A 19,324-nucleotide genomic window follows, 5' to 3' on the forward strand; every position below is an offset into this window, starting at 1 on the left:
CCCCCCGTGTAATTCCCCGTCGCCCTTAATCTTGTTGGCAAAGCAGGAGATTCAGAAAATGAGAAGGAAAAGAGGATCAATGATTCTAACTAAGAAAATATGCAAAATTTAACAACTTTCCTTTTGTGTGTGCCTCCCCCAAAACAAAACAAAACAGGACAAAACATGGCATACTGTCTGTATACAGTCCTAGGGGTTTTATGATTGATGTCTGGGGTTAGGAGATCTGTCTGTCTGCACGTTGGTCACATGGTCAAATAAGGTTAATGGGTGAGTGCATGGCACTGTGGACACTTTTGAGATTCTCCCTTCATGCTATCAGGCATTTATTTTTAAATGCATCCTTTATGTTGCATTAGGTCTCGCTCATTTTCGTGCTATAGAAACCAAGTCAAACTGTTTAAGCAAAATTGGTGATTTACTAAAATATCTAGAGGTTGATGGCTTCTGACAGGTTTGAATCCAAGGGTACAAAAGCTGTCATCAGGACACTGTGTGTCCTCCCATCTCTGTTCATTTCATTTGCAAACAGGCATGTTTCCCGTGGTGAAACAAGCATGGACTCCAGACTTACATCATCTGGAAAGGTAGACATCCTGGTGAGAGGAGAGCTGAGGGGCCAATGCAGTCGTGGGCAGGGCCCTCCTCTGTTTTGTGGTCCTGACCAATCACTGTGTCCAGAGAACATGCCCAGGCCCGGGCATCTGCCCTCCCTGCAGAGGCTGGCGATGGTGGTAGGCTGGTGGTCATTCTCACCTGGGCTACACAGCATTAATTCTCACCAGAAAGAAAGAAACTCTTGGCCAAGTTAGGACAAGAGTTGTTGGGTTAAAAACAAACAAACAAAAAAACCCAAACACCAAAAACCCACAAAATTCACTGCATACCCAGTGCAATGCAAGCTGGTGTGTAAACTACAAAAGCAAGTGGTGGAAAATGTTTTCATGCCATTTGATAATTACAGTCCTTTTGGGGACATGAAACAAGGAGAAAGACACTGAGAGCAATATTCTCAAACTTGATGGCACGTCAATCACTGGGAGCATCAAAACTGCCGACAAGCCAGGATTCTCTTTCAAGAGAGGATGATTTATTTTATCTAGGGCACAACTGGGATTGGTAGTTCTTCAGACTTCCCAGAAGGTTCTGATGTGCAGCCGAAGATGAGAACCTTCTAGGGAATGAAGAAATGAAGACGTTGCATGGCAGCTGCTTGCCAGTTGTGTTGGAAGACAGAGTGGTGGAAGTTGACGCTGAAACCAGTAATAACCGAAATGCTGAGATCCCTCTCCTGGACTGTGAGATCCCTGGGTCTCCATTTCCAGGATATGGTGGTAGGAGCCTGTCCACCATTGTAAAATGTTGTTGACTAAATCAGTGTGAGGGAGTACAGGTAAATTATATCACCTCCAGCGTAGACCGTAACTCCAACTTTCTACTGACACTCAACCCACAATTACTTGTAAGAGGCAAAAGGGATTAATTTGAATTTTGACTTTATTTTATTTCTTATTTTTTGGGGATTTGAGCCAGAGAACAGAGAGGAGAAGAACAACACAGGAAGAATAAAGCTCATGGATAAAATAGAAAATGAAAATCTCACCCCTATGATATTTATGTGTGCAGACATAAGGATAACCGTTATTTCTGTTCTCAAAGATCCTAAACCACATTGCTAAGTAAAATCTTCAGGCTTTCTTCAAATCTTACTCTATCCAAAAAGAGGCTTAGGAAGAGGAAGGAATCCTGAATGCATGTGTTTCTGAGTTTGAATCTCTATGACTAAACATTATTGGAATTTTAATTAGGTATATGGTAGCATATTGACAATTAAAATCCTTCACTTTCCTATAGCTGGAAATAATACCTTCTCTAGAATAGGGAGTTTGGAAGTCAACTTAAAACATTTGCCCAGCTCCATTAGTGATAACCACAGCTGATTAGTTAAATGCTTTGTATCTGGAAGGTTAAACCAGTTTTTGTTTTTGTTTTTTCAGTTGGGTTTTGAGGTCGGTGATGGACCCATCATCACTTCCTTCGGCTGAATTTTAAAAGTTGCACAAAAGTTAGCAAGTTCCCTTCTTTGGGTTGTAACTAGAGGGCTTCCTGAAAGTGAGAGAAACTCCTCACGTTATTTAGAATCATGTGGAGATTAATGTTTAGAAACAAAAAATTCACAGGCTTGGTTAGTGTCCGTTTGAATGGTCTCGATCATGGAATTACTTACTGTAAATGACGTACCGTAACTTACAGGAATTCTTTCTGAACTTTCTGCTTCAACAGGGCAAACGTGACTCAGCCTTGCCTGAGACAAAGTCAGCCACATCGGGAGAGGTAAGGAAACTTCATGTGGGTTTCTTTTTCTCCATGCTAATACGAGCTACATTTTTGTAAATTTGACTGCAACGTCTCCTTTTCAATTTCGTTGGTTGTTTTACCCTGTCTAAAGTCTAGCAAAGCAAGCTTTGGGCTTTGAGAAGAGCGGAAACCTAAGGAGTAAAATTTAAATTATTTGACATTGTGTGAGAAACCCATGGCTGCTTTTAGAGTTATGCAATAATGTCTCTGTACAGTAGGGGTCTGCCTTGTGTGTTAGACCGGGATTTTCGTCTCATTGCACCTTAAGATTGTGAATTTTATTCAGAATCTGGGGATCGTTGTGGATAAATATGAATATATATTTATGTATATATGGTGATAGGAGATAACATGATTTTATGTGCAATATTTCTTTTAAAATTCTACTGTGTGTCTTCAAAATAAATTGGAATTACAAATGGCAAGCTAGACAAACTTGGCATATCAGGGCTTGCTAAAGTATTATGCCTGGACTATGGGGTTTTCAGATTGATGACCAGCCAGCTTTAAAACCTCGGTGCATATAGAAGTTAGATTTTCAGCAGAAGATTTTCTAGGAACTTGGCCTAAAATGGATAATTTTAGTCGGAGGTGTATTTCTCATATTTTTTTCCAAGCATCTATGTGGTTTTAATAGTAGCATTATATACAAGGCATTTTATAACATAGTTTTATTATTGCTTTCAAGTTTTAATTTCTTCCAGCTCCTATGATGCTAGTAAGTAATAATACTACATGTAGTAACATTGCTGGAGGATTTATGATTATCAGTGCTACATATTCACTGGCAGCTGGGGCAAGTAAAAAATGGGACTGTTCCTTGTAAGTACCAAATAGGTCACTTGAAACTTGGGTTCTGATTAAGCTCATTTTAATTTTGATGGTACCTTAAGGTATATTGAACAAAAATACTCCTGAATTTCTGGTGTATTTAGCAGCTTTCTAGCAGTCCTTGAAGTTAAAAAAAAAAGGCATTTCAAAGGAAGAATGACATTTTCTACAGTCAACCTGCCAAGGTAGTGGACATCTCCAAAACCTATGGAAGTGTGGAGTTGCACAAATCAGTGATAATGTTCTTAGGGACACATCGGAGAGTTCATAAGTCCTGTAGGGGTTTGCTAAGTTCTGGCTGGTTTCAGGAAACCTGCAAATCCCAGCAGGCAGGGCAACAACTTCAGGGAATGTTAGATATTTCACTCGACTGCTGGTGCTACTCAGCGGCTGACACTGGCACAAGCAATGCTGATCGCTGAATTCTACTATTACTTTTTACATATTTGGGTCCTTCTGTTTGGTGTCTGAACGTATTTTTATTAACAGTTTTTTTTCAGGTTGTGGAACCATAGATACAACATAAAATTTCCGATCCTGACCACTCCCAAGTCTACAATTCATTGGGTTTGATCACATTCACAATGTTGCGTTACCCTCACCACCATCCATTACCAGAAATTTCCCCTAACCTGAAACAGAAACCTTCCACGCATAATGCCCTAACTCCCCATTCCCACCACCCACTCCTTTGGTAACCTGTACTCCACTTTCTAAGAATTTGCATTATTTCATATAAGTGGAATTATATAATATCTGTACCTTTGTGTCTGGCTTATTCCACTCAACATGATGTCTTCAAGGTTTATCCATGTTGTAGCATGCATCAGAACTTCATTCCTTTTCATGGCTGACTAATATTCCACTGTGTGTATATTTTGTTTATCCATTCATCTGTTAATGACATTTAGATTGGTCCACCTTTTGAGTATTGTGAATAATGCCACTGTGAGCATCAGTGTGCAAATATCTGTTGGAGTCCCTGCTTTCAGTTCTTTTGGGTATATCATTAGAAATGGGATGGCCAGTTCATATGGTAATTTCACATTTATCTTTTTGAGGAATCCCCAAACTGTTTCCAACAGCAGCTGCACATTTTAAACTCCCACCAGCAATGTACTAAGGTTTCTATTTCTCCACATCCTCACCAGCACTTGTTATTTCCCATTCTTTTAAAAATAGCAATTCTAGAGAGTGTAGAGTGATACCTCATTGTGGTTTTGATTTGCCTTTCCCTAATGGCTAATGATGTTGAGCAATTTTTCATGTGCTGTTTTGGCCATTTGTGTATCTTCTTTGAAGAAATGTCTATTTAAGACCTTTGCCCATTTTTAAACTGGGTTGTTTGTCTTTTTGTTTGGGGTTGTAGGTTATTAAGTTTACTACTAAATGCCACTATTGTGGTGCCATTATCTGATATGAATTGAATGTCCTAATTAGATATAAAAATTGTGTCTGCAGAATTTTATGGTTAATGATAACTGATTTTTGACCATATAAAATCTCAAGGTGCTTCCATCTATTTTAGCTAAGTGTCCAGATGAATGTCTGAATACTATTTTTAACTATATCCAAATTTAGATAAACTCAGAAAACACCATATGTTGGGGTGGGGGGGAAATAACCCTTTTACTCTTTTCTCTTGATCTCTTTCAGTGTAGTTTGTAGCCTGTCCAAGAAAAAAAAAACAAAAAAAACAGTTAAGTTCTAGTTGGTGACTCTTGGTCAAACGTTATTTGGCTTTATATAGAGATGAATGAAAATTTGTGTCTCTTGGAAAATTCAGAGATTTCCTGTTATAAATATCATAAGCCACGTTTAGACTGGCCACACTAAACAAGAATTCAGAGAATCGATGCAGAATATGTTTCCCTTTTCTTGATCATGGAAATCAATAGGGACAAATTGAGCCAGAGGGGACTGGCTGGAAACTTCAAACTGAGTACCAGGGATTGGGATATACAGGAGGGAGCCATTTGCGAATTATTTCTTTAGAAATTAATGACTCATCCAGTAAGAGCTTTATACATAAAAGCATGGTAGGAATTGGAAAGCTTTCCAAAGGAGAGTGGCTATTTATATCAGGACCTCTGCTTCTGCTTTGTGTCTGAGTTGGGCACACTGGAGAGCCCTGAAACAACCGGGTTTTAGAGGCCATGTCTGTTGTCATACTCGCCTCCATTCCTTAACTCCAGGGGGTTAAAATGCACAGCCATGATTTCAGATTCACCTTGAAGATGATATGCCAGACTCTTTTCTTATTTTCAGGATAAAAAGGCATAAATCAGAGCTCAAACAGCACCACGTGGGAGCACTAAAAAAGTGTGGAAGGTAGCAGGGATTTAAAAGATGAGACTAAGATCAGGAAAGTAAGAGTAAGAGATAAGTAAGAAAAGATAAGAGGAAAGAACCTTTCCTTCTGTTAGCCTCTTCCATCTCTTTCCCTCCCCTTCCCTTTCCTCCCTTTCTCTCCAGCCCTATATATGTATTTTTAACAAGGCTTTGCAAAAGTTTGTTAAACACATTTTTACAACAATTTAGAGGACTGTAGGGGCTTCTGTTTAAAATCCTAACACAGACTCGCTGCTGGGGCATAAGCAGGTGCTACTCTAATAACTTTGACAAGAAATATTAGATTTTACCATAAGGTCGTGGAAGCTGCCAATACGTCAAACACAACAATTAACGACCTTTCACGTATTTTATTAACTAGAACCTACAAGTCGCCTCCAATTTAACAGCTTATTGAGTTTCCTCTTTCTCTATTGTGGTTTCACTCATTATTTATTTAGTTTCATAAAAAGAAATTTTAAAAGGAGGCAAAGGAGGTTAGGTCTCCAAAGAAAGAGTGTTTTCTTTTGTCCATGCATTTAACCTTAAGCAGTAGAGAAGGAGTAGCTTATTTAGAAAATTTCTGCCCACTGTTATTTTGGTTTTGTCCCTTCTTTTTCTCTTTTCTTACCGCATTGGAATGAACGTGCATGGCCCATTTTATAGAGTTGCGCTGTTCGATGATCTGTTGATTCGGTGGGACTTTAATAAAGAAAAAGCAATCGTTCATTCAGGTTTCCTGCTGTTTGAAGCCGAGATGTGCGGCTGCTCTTGTTAGAGTGTAGTGTTGGAAGACAAGGTAGTAATTTGACAAATGGAGAGGTGAAAGCACAGATTCTCCAGTCCCTAGACAAAGAATGATAAAGAACTCTAATGCATGTGCCCAAACTGAGGGCATGGTTAGCTTTTAACACACATCCATTGACTGAGTGCTTGACCTCAGCGTGTGTGTGTGCATGTATGGTTTGGTTCTTAATTCATAATAATTTGCTCCTTTTCCAGTACCTTGATATGCAAGCAAAATAACTTGACTCTTCAACTTAATCCTTTTGAAAGAAAATTTAGAGATTAAAAAGGCTGCAGAAAAGGAGAGGCTAGGCCTCCCTATGGTTGTGCCTAAGAGCCTCCTCCCGAATGCCTCTTTGTTGCTCAGATGTGGCCCTGTCTCTCTAGCTAAGCCAACTTGAAAGGTGAAATCACTGCCCTCCCCCCTACGTGGGATCAGACACCCAGGGGAGTGAATCTCCCTGGCAACGCGGAATACGACTCCCGGGGAGGAATGTAGACCTGGCATCGTGGGACGGAGAACATCTTCTTGACCAAAAGGGGGATGTGAAAGGAAATGAAATAAGCTTCAGTGGCAGAGAGATTCCAAAAGGAGCCGAGAGGTCACTCTGGTGGGCACTCTTACGCACACTTTAGACAACCCTTTTTAGGTTCTAAAGACTTGGGGTAGCTGGTGGTGGATACCTGAAACTATCAAACTACAACCCAGAACCCATGAATCTCGAAGACAGTTGTATAAAAATGTAGCTTATGAGGGGTGACAATGGGATTGGGAAAGCCATAAGGACCACACTCCACTTTGTCTAGTTTATGGATGGATGAGTAGAAAAATAGGGGAAGGAAACAAACAGACAAAGGTACCCAGTGTTCTTTTTTACTTCAATTGCTCTTTTTCACTCTAATTATTATTCTTGTTATTTTTGTGTGTGTGCTAATGAAGGTGCCAGGGATTGATTTGGGTGACGAATGTACCACTATGTAATGGTACTGTAAACAATCGAAAGTACGATTTGTTTTGTATGACTGCGTGGTATGTGAATATATCTCAATAAAATGAAGATTAAAAAAAAAAAAAAAAAAAAAAGGCTGCAGATATGCCTGGAATGTAAAAGGCACTCAGTAAATATTTGTTGAATCCTGGCTTCTTTTTGGGAATTGTTAGGAAGTGAAGGTCTGAAAGACTCCTGTGTGACAGCAGCAGCCCCAAGCGATTCATCAAATTCTATTTTTGATTAGAATTTTGATATTGCATCATGAGCTGGGTTCTCTTTTCTATTTGGCTTCTTCGGACTAAGCTCTAAATCTCCTTTGCCCTGGACAAAACTGATCCTGCATCTCTGCCTTGGCGCTGAGAGTGATTTTTCTGTTTTTCTTAGTCTTTTTCATCAAGTTGTTCCTTACCGCTGTCTTGAATGTTGAAACAAATGACACAACCTTGACAGATATATTTTGCTTCTGATGGAGTCAATGTGGTGTTGATAAGTAATGTGGGAAAATGGGTGAAGTGTATGGACTGAATTCAAAACTTGGGTTGTTCAGTCTGGTTTTGGAGCTTGTTGTTTAGGTAGAATAGCTGACCATCTTCCCTGTTTCTAGCTCGACTCCCTGTGAAGGTCTCCTCATTCATTCGTTCATTCATTCATTCCACAATGGTTCATTGTGGACTTCTGTGTGAGGCCAAGGCATTCCAGAAAGGGAGACACATTTTCAACTCTCACAGGCCTTGGGGCCTGGGAGACAGGGCTGGAGGCTGTCAGAGGTAGCAGGAGAGAGGCACATCAGGATGGCAGCAGGACATGAAGATGGGCGTAGATCTCTCCATGGGCAGCTGGGGGTCTTGAGGAAATGTTCTGACAGACGGAAGGAGCCAAAAGGAGATGCCCAGAACAAGCAACGTCTGCAACTTCTGTGCTCGTTTGCATTCTATCCCTGGATAATCACAGAAGACAGAACTATAGCTTTCATTCCTATATTTATTTTAATGGTTGAATTGTTCTCTCAATATCTGTGTGCATCACTTTAGCAGAAGCTAGTTAAGTCTTCAGAGGCATATTTTGAGCTCTGGAAATTCTTTCATCGAGGCCATGTTTAAAATTTCCTCTTGGAATAGTTAGAGAAATACCAAACATTAACATTAGGAAAAAAGTTTACTAAAAATCTCAGCATATTCAGATATACCCCACTTCTCCTCCAAAAAGAAAAAAAAAAAAAAAAAGAAAGAAAGAAAAAGAAAAAGCCAAAGCCCAGAAGGGGAGAAAAAAAAATAAATTTCCAAAGCTTTTATTTCATTAGGTTCTAGAATTGCAGGTGATTTTTATTTTTCTTCTTCTTAATTAATCCATTAAGGCTCAACTCATGCTGACATTATTTAAAATAACAACGGTATCATCAGGTGATAATATAGTACAGATATATCTTACTCAATATGTCTTGGACTCAGTAACATATGGATAGTTCTAATATCTTAGGTAATTTCACCAATTGAAAGTGTCTTCGATTCACTGACAAATTGCATGAATAGAAGCATTCATCTCGTTAATTGAACACGTCACTGCACCTCACTAATGCAGCCTTAAGGATGTCATCATAATTATACATCCCACGCAATCCACTGGGAACTGGTTTGAAATTTTTAATTTACTTTGTGAATTTCTTGTATCATAATCATAGCCATTATGGCAATGACCTCTGGTGAACAAAAAGAAGTAGCGAGCATTTGTTTATTTTTTTAAAAACATTGCCTATTTTTAATAGGCAATAAGAGCTGTGCCACAGAGAATGAGGATTGTACACACTTCCCCTGAGATATTTTCACTTATCAGGAGAAGAACTGATGATAACTGAGCACCCACTAAACGTCGGATACTGTTGCAGTCAAATTTACACAGTTGCTGCTTATTTTTCTATTATTATTGCCATGTCCAGGGGAGGGAATGAAAGTTAAAAGAAATTAAGCAACTTGCACAGAGTCAGGCCACTAGAAAATGATGTCCACCCTCAGGTCTTTCAAAACACAGGGAACTCTTTAAATTCCTTTCTTATAAACGCCAGCTCTGCACCTTACGCCCTCCAATTAAGGCCAGTGTTTTCTGTATTATGTTCTCCTATAAAAGAGCTGTAGGAAACTGTGGTTATCTTTTATAATCTACTACAAGTGAAGCAAAGTGATCGTTATTATTTCTTTTTATTAGAGGAGGAATTATACAAGACCCTATATACCAATGTTTATTGTGCCTGACCATGAGCTATGGATAAACAATAAGGAGCTCAGAATACATCATAGGACACCGGGGTGCAGAAGGATTTAAAACATCAGAGGTGGGGGCAGGTGGAAGAGGGCCAGGCCTTGTGGAGGGGCCCTGGTGAGCCCACAGAACCCCTATTTCCCTAACATTATGGAAGAATTTCATTACTCTAATGGATCCAGCCATTCTCACATCCAACCTATGGATAGCAGCCCTGGGCGCCCCTTGGAGCTTGTCAGAGCACTGGGTTCTCTGTGGAACACAGTTTGAGAAACACTATTTATTTGTTCGTAGATATTTAATGATGTCTGGAATGCAAACCACAACCATTGCTTCAACTGGTTTTCCACCTTGAGGAGTTTTTCAAATTCCTTTTTCTGAAAATGTAATGTCACTCTAAGATTGGTATTCTTATTTATTTTGGGATATTCCATCTTCAGCACACAACAACTATTCTTTCTATCATTGATAGGGCTGGTATTGAATAGAAGCAGGGTGGATTAAAACGGCTCTAGACAAGGAGCAGGAGACCTGGCATTGGGTCCCATCTCTGCCCCCAACTAGTGATTAGAACCGGCTGACGTCACGCCACTTTTCTGGGTGTCCATTGAAATGACGGAATTGAATTAGAGAAGAACTTTAAGATAGTTTAAGCACTTCGTTTTTCTCTCATATATATGTTTATACATTAATATATACACATATAAATATGTATTTTATAATATGTAAATATATATGAATATATAATACATAAAACATATTCTATAGAAATAGATATAGATCTAGATACAGATAACAATACAGATATAGATATATAGATATAAATATATTTGTCGCTGTTCTCCAGGTTCCTTCTAATTTTTTTTCCTCATGTTATTAGAAGTTACCCATTCATGATCAAGATTTTCCATTGCATGTTCCAAAGAATATCGGCACACAACTCCTCAGGATTTGGGGAGCTCCTACACCCACATAAATGGACTGTTCAAAAGAAAATTAACCTATCTGACCCCTGCACCTGCTGGTGGCTGCCTTCACTTCCTTCTTTCCATCCCTAGACAGCTTGAGAGACTTTCTCTCCTTCCTCTCTTGCCAGCTTCCACTCCCTCTTCACCCCACTGTCATCTAATTTTGTCCCTTTAGTTCTGCTACAACTGCGCTTATAAGAAGAGACGAATGAGCTCCATCTGGTTAAATCCAATGCATGATTCCCAGGTAACTTCTCATCTTACTTGATCTACCAGCAGAAATTTGTACGGTTGCCCATGATCCTTTTTCAGGAATGCCCTCTTTGTTCAACTTCAGTGGAGCCCTCCTAATTCACCTCCTGCCTCCCTCTTCTGCCTCCTTGTTCTGGTCCATGGTGGTCTTTTCTTCTGCCCATCACTTCATTGTCAAAGAACCACAGAACTCTGTCCAAAGGCTCTTTTGTTCTCATGGTGATGCAGAGCTCAGGCTCACTTCTCTCTGACGCCCAGGATGATATTCTACTCCCCTTCTCCTCAATGGGAGTAGGTGCCACTGACTCATAAGGTAATAGTCCACAGAGTGGGGGAGGAGAAGGCCATGAATGGTACAAAGAAACAGAAATGCAGGTCTCCTGTTCACAGATTCCACCATTTTAACTTCTTTTACCTTTTAGAGCTATCTAGATACCTCCCCTTATTTCTAGTTAAACACCAAAGATAAAGATCCTATCAGAAATGACCTTACAATTGTTCATAAAAAGTGTTAACAACTATGCAATATAATTCAGTATTATATTTAGCAGGTGTCATATAACCAGATTATGCAGTCATGGATTTGAAAAAAAGTCTTTAAAGGATTGCTTGATACTTTTTTATTTCTCAGGGTAAGACAACATTGACGACTTTCAAAATAGATGACTGTTTACCGGTGGTTTCCATGATGGATCACCTGGGATGTGATTTATGAGACTGAGCTAGCAATGCCAGTCATTGGTTCATCTGTATGATGCCTCTTGGTTTAGAAAATGCTTTTTTTTAATGCCTTTGTATATGCAATGATGAGCTTGAACAGATTGACTGCTCTTTTTTTAACACTTTATTTCCATAGCTTTTTCACCAATGCAATCAATATTTTTTCTGATTCCTGTTTTTTGCTTTCCTTTAATTCATTTAACAAATTCTTAGACAATATATGTTGTGTCCTAGGCACTTTTCTAAGCACCTTCTAAATTTAGTCATCTAACAATCATAACCATATGAAGTGGTTGCTATTTTTCCTGCTATCCCAGTTTACAGATGAGAAAACTGAGGCAGATAACTTGTCCAAGTTCACACAGCTACATGGTGGAGCGTGGCTTTGAACCCAGGCTTTCAAGCTCTAGAGTCCCAGCTAGAATGCATAACTACGATGCTATGATGTAGACTCTTGCTGAAACCATAGATAAGTTTCTCCTGTAATTTCTTTTCTGGAGATAACAATTATACATACTCATGATGCAACTCTTTTATAACTCAAAAAAATTTTTCACATTGTTCTTCACCTTGTTTTTTCCAAACTAAGCAAATGACATATAATAGGGTTCAACTAAGCCTGGAAATAAAAAAATAAAAAAAAGTAAGGCAAGAAATCGGATTCTTCCTATGATCCTGATATGAAATCCCTTGTTTAAAATAATAATAAATCACAAATCCTACATTAGGGGAGTTGTACTTTTGTTATCTGGATGTTGCAGAAAGCACATAATATTAAAAGCCATGTGATGATTAGTTGTACAAATATTAGATATCTCTTTCATGAACTAGAACAAATGTATGACACTATAACTAGAAGTTAATAGTAGAGGGGTATATAGGGAAAAATATACCTGTTGCAAACTATGTACTACAGCTAGTAGTATTTTAACACCCTTTCATTAACAGTAACAAATGTGCTATGCCAATATGACGAGTCAATAATAGAGGGGTGGCATTAAGGATATGGGAGGCTTTGAGTTTTCTTTTTTGTTTTTATTTCTTTTCTGGAGTAAAGAAAATGTTCTAAAAATTTGAAAAAAAATTAATTGTGGTGATGGATGCAAAGCTGTGTGATGGTACCGTGGGCAACAGATTGTACACTTTGAAAGACTGTATGGTATGTGAACAATCTCAATAAAATTGAATTAAAAAAAAAGCCATGTAAACTCTCCAATGCCTTTTAAATAAAATTGCATTTTATTCATCATGATAGTATCCATACTTGCAATTAGTGGTACATATAGTTGTGAAACATTATTTGTTTCCTCCTACCCCCCCCATCCCCACATATGCAACTTCTGAATACCGACCCCCCCATCCTCACATATGCAACTTCTGAATACCGAAGAGTGTGAGAGGATATGTCCGTGATGGTAAAATGATAAAGAATGATGACTATATCACGCGTGTGAGCTCTAATGTGGTAGAGTATGGGAATGAGGGAACATAGAGAAGCTTTCCATGGCTGTGATGGTTGTTGATTTCTTGGGCCTGATTGGTTTTGTGGTTGGGGGGTGTATGCCCCACAAGACAATGATGGTGATTTCTTTCAAGCAGTGGCAAATAAATGGTGATAGCTGTTTTCCAAGATAATTTCTTTAAAAATGTGCCGGAAGATGAGTAAGTCAAGATTGTGTTATGACTCTTTCCCATGGCATAAAATAAAAGATAATTTCTTGCCCTAGTAACAATGACAAAATTGAGTCCACAAACTTAAATATATCTGCAATTAAATTCCATTCAAAATGAAAGGTTTCTTTTGAAAACAGTAAATCTAACAGAACCATAATCTAGCCAGAGACCGGACCTATTTGGGGAATGCATTGTCAAACGTGCTAAGTACTGGATAATTACCTTTAAATTTTTATGGACTTTTGAATTGAATTGCCTTTGAGATAACTCAAGACACTTTTACTAAAAAACTAGTAATTTTAGGCCAGGATTGTTCAGACCCTCTGTTTTTCCATTTCTCCCATCCTATTCTCTTTTTTCCATCCACTCAGTACTCACACACACTGCCAACAGATTGTCAACGGGTGGAAAGAATTGCCAGTGAGCAGGTGATTTCAAGAAACTCAAGCAAAATATGTGTGGTGCTGGAAAGGGGAACATTTTCAGCTGAGTTGTTTTTGAGTTTTCCTGTGGCTTGCGTTAATCTAATCTAGGCTGGTTTCCCATTACCATGATGAGAGAGTAGATCTCATAGTAATCTACGAAGATTCTCCATTCTGTGCAGTCATCTTATGTCTCTTACATTCAAGTTAGAGCTTTGTCAAGTTCAACTTTAGTTTTGTTGAGATGCTCTTGGCTTTTACTCTTGGGATTTCCTCTTTGGGTAGAATTACCCCCAAAGAAGAAACAGATAGATGTATAGATAGATATGCTCATAGAAGTAGATGTTTAAATAATATCTTATGAAGCCCATACTTTCACTCTGCATGCAAAATAATTTAAGGAAATGTTTGTGCCTTCAAGTAAGCCCACTCTTCTCTCTTCAAATAATCATTCCTCATTTGACCCTAATCTATGGTATGAATATTTCCTAAATGAGATATGCGTATTTTCCCAGGGGTTGAAGAAAATAAGCTTTCTGCTGTTATTTCTGCATGATTGTGCCAACACCAGAGCCTCGACCATCATTTTGTTTGTCTGCTAAACAAAAATTCAGTAAAAAAAATCTTTTAAGTCTAATTGAAGCCAGAATATATATTCATTTGATAGAGCAAAATAATAAAATAATAAAAACAAAATATTCAAGAAGAATCACAGGAGCCCAGGCTTTAAGGAAAATATTTTACATTGTCCGTCCTCAACAGTTAGAAATACTGTGGGCCAGGGTTTGAAGAGGCATAAGCTTCTGTGTTTACCATGTTCTCAATGGCCATTGTCTTGGTCACTAAAAGGGAAAAAGTAGGGTTTTGGGCCACCCAACTGTGGGTGATGACTCTGATTGGATAATTTCCATGGAGGTGTTGGCCCGCCCATTCAGGGTGGGTCTGAATTAAATTACTGGAGCCATATAAATGAGCTGACAAACAGAAGGAACTCAGTGCAGCTGAGAGTGACATTTTGAAGAGGAGCTACAGCCAAAAGGGATACTTTGAAGAACGCACAGAAGCTGAGAGAGTAGCTGCAGATGAGAGACAGTTTGAAGATGGCTATTGAAAGCAGACTCTTGCTCTGGAGAAGCTAAGAGAGGACAAGCACCCCAAGAGAAACTAAGAGTGACATTTTTGAGGAGCTGAAGCCTAGAGAAGAACATCCTGGGAGAAAGCCATTTTGAAACCAGAACTTTGGAGCAGATGCCAGCCACGTGCCTTCCCAGCTGACAGAGGTTTTCCAGACACCACTGGCCATCCTCCAGTGAAGGTACCCAATTGTTGATGACTTACTTTGGACATTTTATGGTCTTAAGATTGTAACTATGTAACCAAATAAACCCCCTTTTATAAAAACCAATCCATTTCTGGTGTTTTGCATTCCAGCAGTATTAGCAAACTAGAACAGATGTTAACATCCAGAACTTTCCAAAGGAGTGAGAGGGAGGAAAACTGGATTTGTTTGTAACCATCTGCTGATTTGACAAAGGGGGAATTCAAGTCCAAAATGTTGCCTAGACCCAAACAAAATAGTGGATAAGAAATTTGATGAGAACATAAAGATAACCAATTGACATTCATTTTATTATGCTTTATTTTATCCAGCTATCAGTATCAAAATAAATAATTGGGAAAATTTTAAAAACAGAGGTGTTTTTCCCTATTGCCATAACTTATTGTATAAACAATATGTAGCCAGGCTCTGTTCTAAATATAACAGCTCAAAGTGTGATTGTTTGTTTTCAATAATTGTCAATAGTGCCAGAATAGAAGAAACTCCATACATAAAAATGTGCAGCATAAGTTTTCTTTTTAAATCCTATACAATAGGGTCCTAATAAAGTCTTTCTAAGAGAAGGTATGAATAAAAATTATAATTTAGAATGCCCCCTGAAGGGTGACCTGATAATTACTTTTCTCCAAAGTTCTCTCAGGTTGTTGTTTATCTGAAATATGTATGTGCATGGCCACATACATACAAAGACAAAATTTACGTGGATAAATGATTGCTAATCAATTCTGCCATTCGAGAGAAAGAACATACAGGATTCATGCTCCAAACGCAATAGAATGAATGAAAAGTGGTTTTGGTAGAACAAGTTTCCCAGAATAGCAACCACTTGAGAAAGGACAATTGTACTTCAACTATTTTTATTTGATTGGGAAACAAGTATTCTCTCGTCTAATATTTTGGAGTAAGAAAGCGATGGATGAGGACCATTGTCTCTGTCTCTGGAACTCCTCTCAGTCAAGGTTATTTCCGGGCATTTCAGTCTTGAACTTCCCCTTTCTCTTTGGCTCGTTCTTTTCACTCCCTATATTTTTACACCGATTTGTTTCCACAACTACCTCCTTAACCATGACCTCAATTTGCTAACCCCTAGAAGCTGATAGTTAGTTGGTACTTTTTCATATTGCATCAAGTCATCAGAGCCTGTTTATGTATTAACAAGTAAAAAGGAAACTCTTAACTAGTGTCGTTGACCCCACTGTGACTTTACCACCCTAGGTTCAAAGACTGATTGATAATCACGCTGAGCCTTATCTGCTCTGGGCTGCGCAAGGCAAAGCTTGATGTGAGTGATAGGCAGTCAAAGGGGCTGGTAGTCCTGGAGGAAAAACATGTGAAATAAGTTTCTACAAGGAAAGTGAAGCAGATTATCATATTAACCATCCTCCCAGCTGGCCTGGGAGCTGGTTGGAGGGTGTGTGCGAGCGTGTGCGTGTGCATCTGTGGGGTGAAAGATATCATGTGAAGTAATGATGCAATGGATAATCCCTGCATGATCAATGTGCATTAGTTGAAACAGTGACGCCTAAAGAAAAACAAACGAGCACTTTTTATTTACCCCTCTCCTACAAATGCATTCTTTTAGTTTAAATGACCCAGATAAGAACGGGAGGGACCCTTTCCTTTTCTGCTGGGGCTTGTCAGACTGGCATTTGACAGCTGTGCGTGGGGAGAACTCACATGGCCTGCCGCCCTGAGTGTCTTTGACAGTTCTTAACATTAAACTAGTTTCCTGTGGCTCTCCAGCTTTGACGGATTCTGCCAGATGTTGTGTTAAAGCCTGTGGGGATTCAGAGCAGTCCAAGGAACTTTGCATGGAGATAAGAAGAAACGGACTGATCGCTGCTGCCACCCCTTCTCCCCGTTTCCTCTCGTGAGTTCACAAACACGGCTACGGTTTGCAGCGGGAGCATTTGTCACTCTCCACCCGATGTGGAGCTGCAGAAGGGATTTGTAATCTGTTGCTGCTGGAGAAGAGAGGGGCGGGGAGAGAGGGGAGGACGTTCGGGAGATGCTGCCTGGTGACGTGTGGAGGTAAAGCCGGCTCCGATGAGATGATAAAAGGAGAGAGGAGACTCAGCCGCGATGGCTCAGAGGCAGGTGGCACCGGGCCCCCGGGGCTCTTTGGAGTAAATGATGATCAGGCTGTCACACAGGAAACTGCAGAAACTCTTTCTCAGAAAGGTAGGGGGGAGAGAGCTTGTCCTTGAACTGGGGATCCTGGGGGAGTTTTGACGATTTTTATTTACTGCTGGAAAATCATAAATGGAGTAGATCTTGTGCAGTGAGGGGTAAGTTCAAAAGTTATTTCCTGGGGCAGGGTGGTATTTCATATATCATTAAATGTAAAAATGTTGTAGTAACAGATGAGTGCAAAGAGCCATCTAGCATCTCTACTGAGGGCTGTCATCTGTCATCATTTCTTTTCTTCGTTATGTTGTTTGTAAGGGAGCGTTAGAACCTGGTTAAATTAAAATTTATTGTTCTCAAGTGTGTTTGTCACTTGTGTGGAAGTCACTTACTTGAATTTTTAGAAGCAACCGAAAGGGAATGTGACGAAGGTGATGTTTATTTAAACTGTTACACAAAGATAAAGTTTCAGGTAAAGGGAAACAACTGATCAAGATTAAAGCTGGTCCATTTTTAAGTTAAATAACGCAAATACTTTTGTAGTCATATGTGACAAGTATACTTCAGATTCCACCTCAAACCAGCTCATGCAGAATGGCTCTACAATCTGTTTATTGGACTTGGTAGAGAGATTACTTTGAAATTGTATCTCGCATAGCTCTCTTTAAAAAGGAAAAGTATGAAATACAGGATTTTAAAAGCCACTGACATATGGGTATATGATTAGGGAGTGTTAATGTTTTTTTTTTTTGAAGAAACTCTGTGACTTCACCAACTGTGTATGATTTTTTTAATAGGGCTAGAAGTGTTCTGATTCTGATTGTTTTAATAAATATCTATATGTATATGATTATAATATAAATATGTATTTATATAAATTCATATATATGCATTTATAACATGTAAATATTTATGTATTCTGCAGACTTTTGGTTAATAAATATTCTCTATACATGGAAATACAATTTTAAGGTATATTGATGTTTCGTTTTGTAATCACCCCTGAAATGAAAATATTTTTAGTGATTTTATAAGATAAATATAAGTTGTTTTCTTCTGTTTGGGGGGTTAAGAAAACAATCAGGAAGCAACTAAGTGGCATGTCCCAGTTTAGAAGCAAGTAAAATGTCTGCCCTGGAATTCCAGCTCCTTATCCAATTCAGACTTTGTTTATTAGATCTTCAGTTATCATTTCTCCTGTGGTTGATTGCTTAGAATTAAATGCACATCGTATGTATAGGAGTAGTTCCTTATGTACAACCCATCTTATTCCTGAAAGACTTCAATGAAGTAAACAAATATATTCAATACAAGATTTAAAAAATAGGTAAGTGCATATATTCAGGTGACGAAAATAAGGTAGAGAAGTGTAAATGAAGCTAGGCATGAGGTTAGTGCACTGAATGCACGTCAAAAGGCCAGCACATTTGGGGAAGGTGGCCTTAGATTTGATTCTGAGATAGCTAGCTTCACTAAAAGTGAAACACAGGCTGTGGCAGAATTCACGGTGTAGGTGAGAAAACCAACCAAACCAAACCAAAACGGTTGTTTAGGAGAATACATCTATTTCTTTCATTGATTCTTGAGAGAAACACTTCCCATGGGGGCTTCATAAAGAGGATGTCCCATAAAGGAGTAAGCAACTTCCTCAACAATGACCTTATATTAAATATAAGGCACATTTTAATAATCTGTTCTGTAATCCTGAACTGTAGGCTGAAGGTATAAGGTCAAAAGACAAAGCAGAATAAAACAATTCTAACAGAAGCCAACACAATATGGGCCAGGTAAATGGCTCTCCGAAGATGAGACTTCATCCAGCCATCCATTTGAAAACATCTAGAAATATGTATGGATGTCAAAACATTAGACAGTTCTTCCTTACTTTGGTTGAGCAAAATCAATTCGCTTTGTTAGAATTTCGTTGTCCTGAATTGGGGTTCCTTGACAAGTACAATGAATACACGTGTTGCAGGTTATGAAGAGAGGCTCATAAACTTTGGAACTGGAAGGGATCTTGGAATTACCACAGCCCAGCCCCTTCATTTGTAGAGGAAGAGACTGAGGGTCTTAGAAGTTGAAGTGCCTTGCATTTCATAAACAAGTGAGTGGCAGAGCTGGGAGCAGAACCGTGTCTACAGACACCTCTACAGAGCCCCTTATGCCATCATGATCAAAAGCAAAGGAGAATTGGGGAAGTGACCCCTACCCGTCACTCAGTAGTTTTTACTTATTCAGCATTCTTTCCACAAATATGTTGTAGGAAAGGCA

At 38.9% G+C, this 19,324-nt stretch overlaps 1 protein-coding gene across 3 annotated transcripts in view; it reads left to right on the plus strand.

The window, feature by feature from the left end:
- The window catches only part of RPS6KA2 (ribosomal protein S6 kinase A2), a 482,219-nt gene that overhangs the window by 83,902 nt on the left and 378,993 nt on the right, over nucleotides 1-19,324 (plus strand). For 2 of the 3 annotated variants that reach the window (XM_037817711.1, XM_037817713.1), the window contains exon 3: nucleotides 2,284-2,334. In XM_037817711.1, the coding sequence (XP_037673639.1) occupies nucleotides 2,284-2,334 (51 nt within the window). Of the gene's footprint in view, nucleotides 1-2,123; nucleotides 2,186-2,283; nucleotides 2,335-19,324 lie in introns of those variants that run through there. The other variant, XM_037817714.1, reaches the window with a different exon arrangement.

Source organism: Choloepus didactylus, chromosome 24 (assembly GCF_015220235.1).
Source record: "Choloepus didactylus isolate mChoDid1 chromosome 24, mChoDid1.pri, whole genome shotgun sequence".
NCBI classification, from domain to species: domain Eukaryota; kingdom Metazoa; phylum Chordata; class Mammalia; order Pilosa; family Megalonychidae; genus Choloepus; species Choloepus didactylus.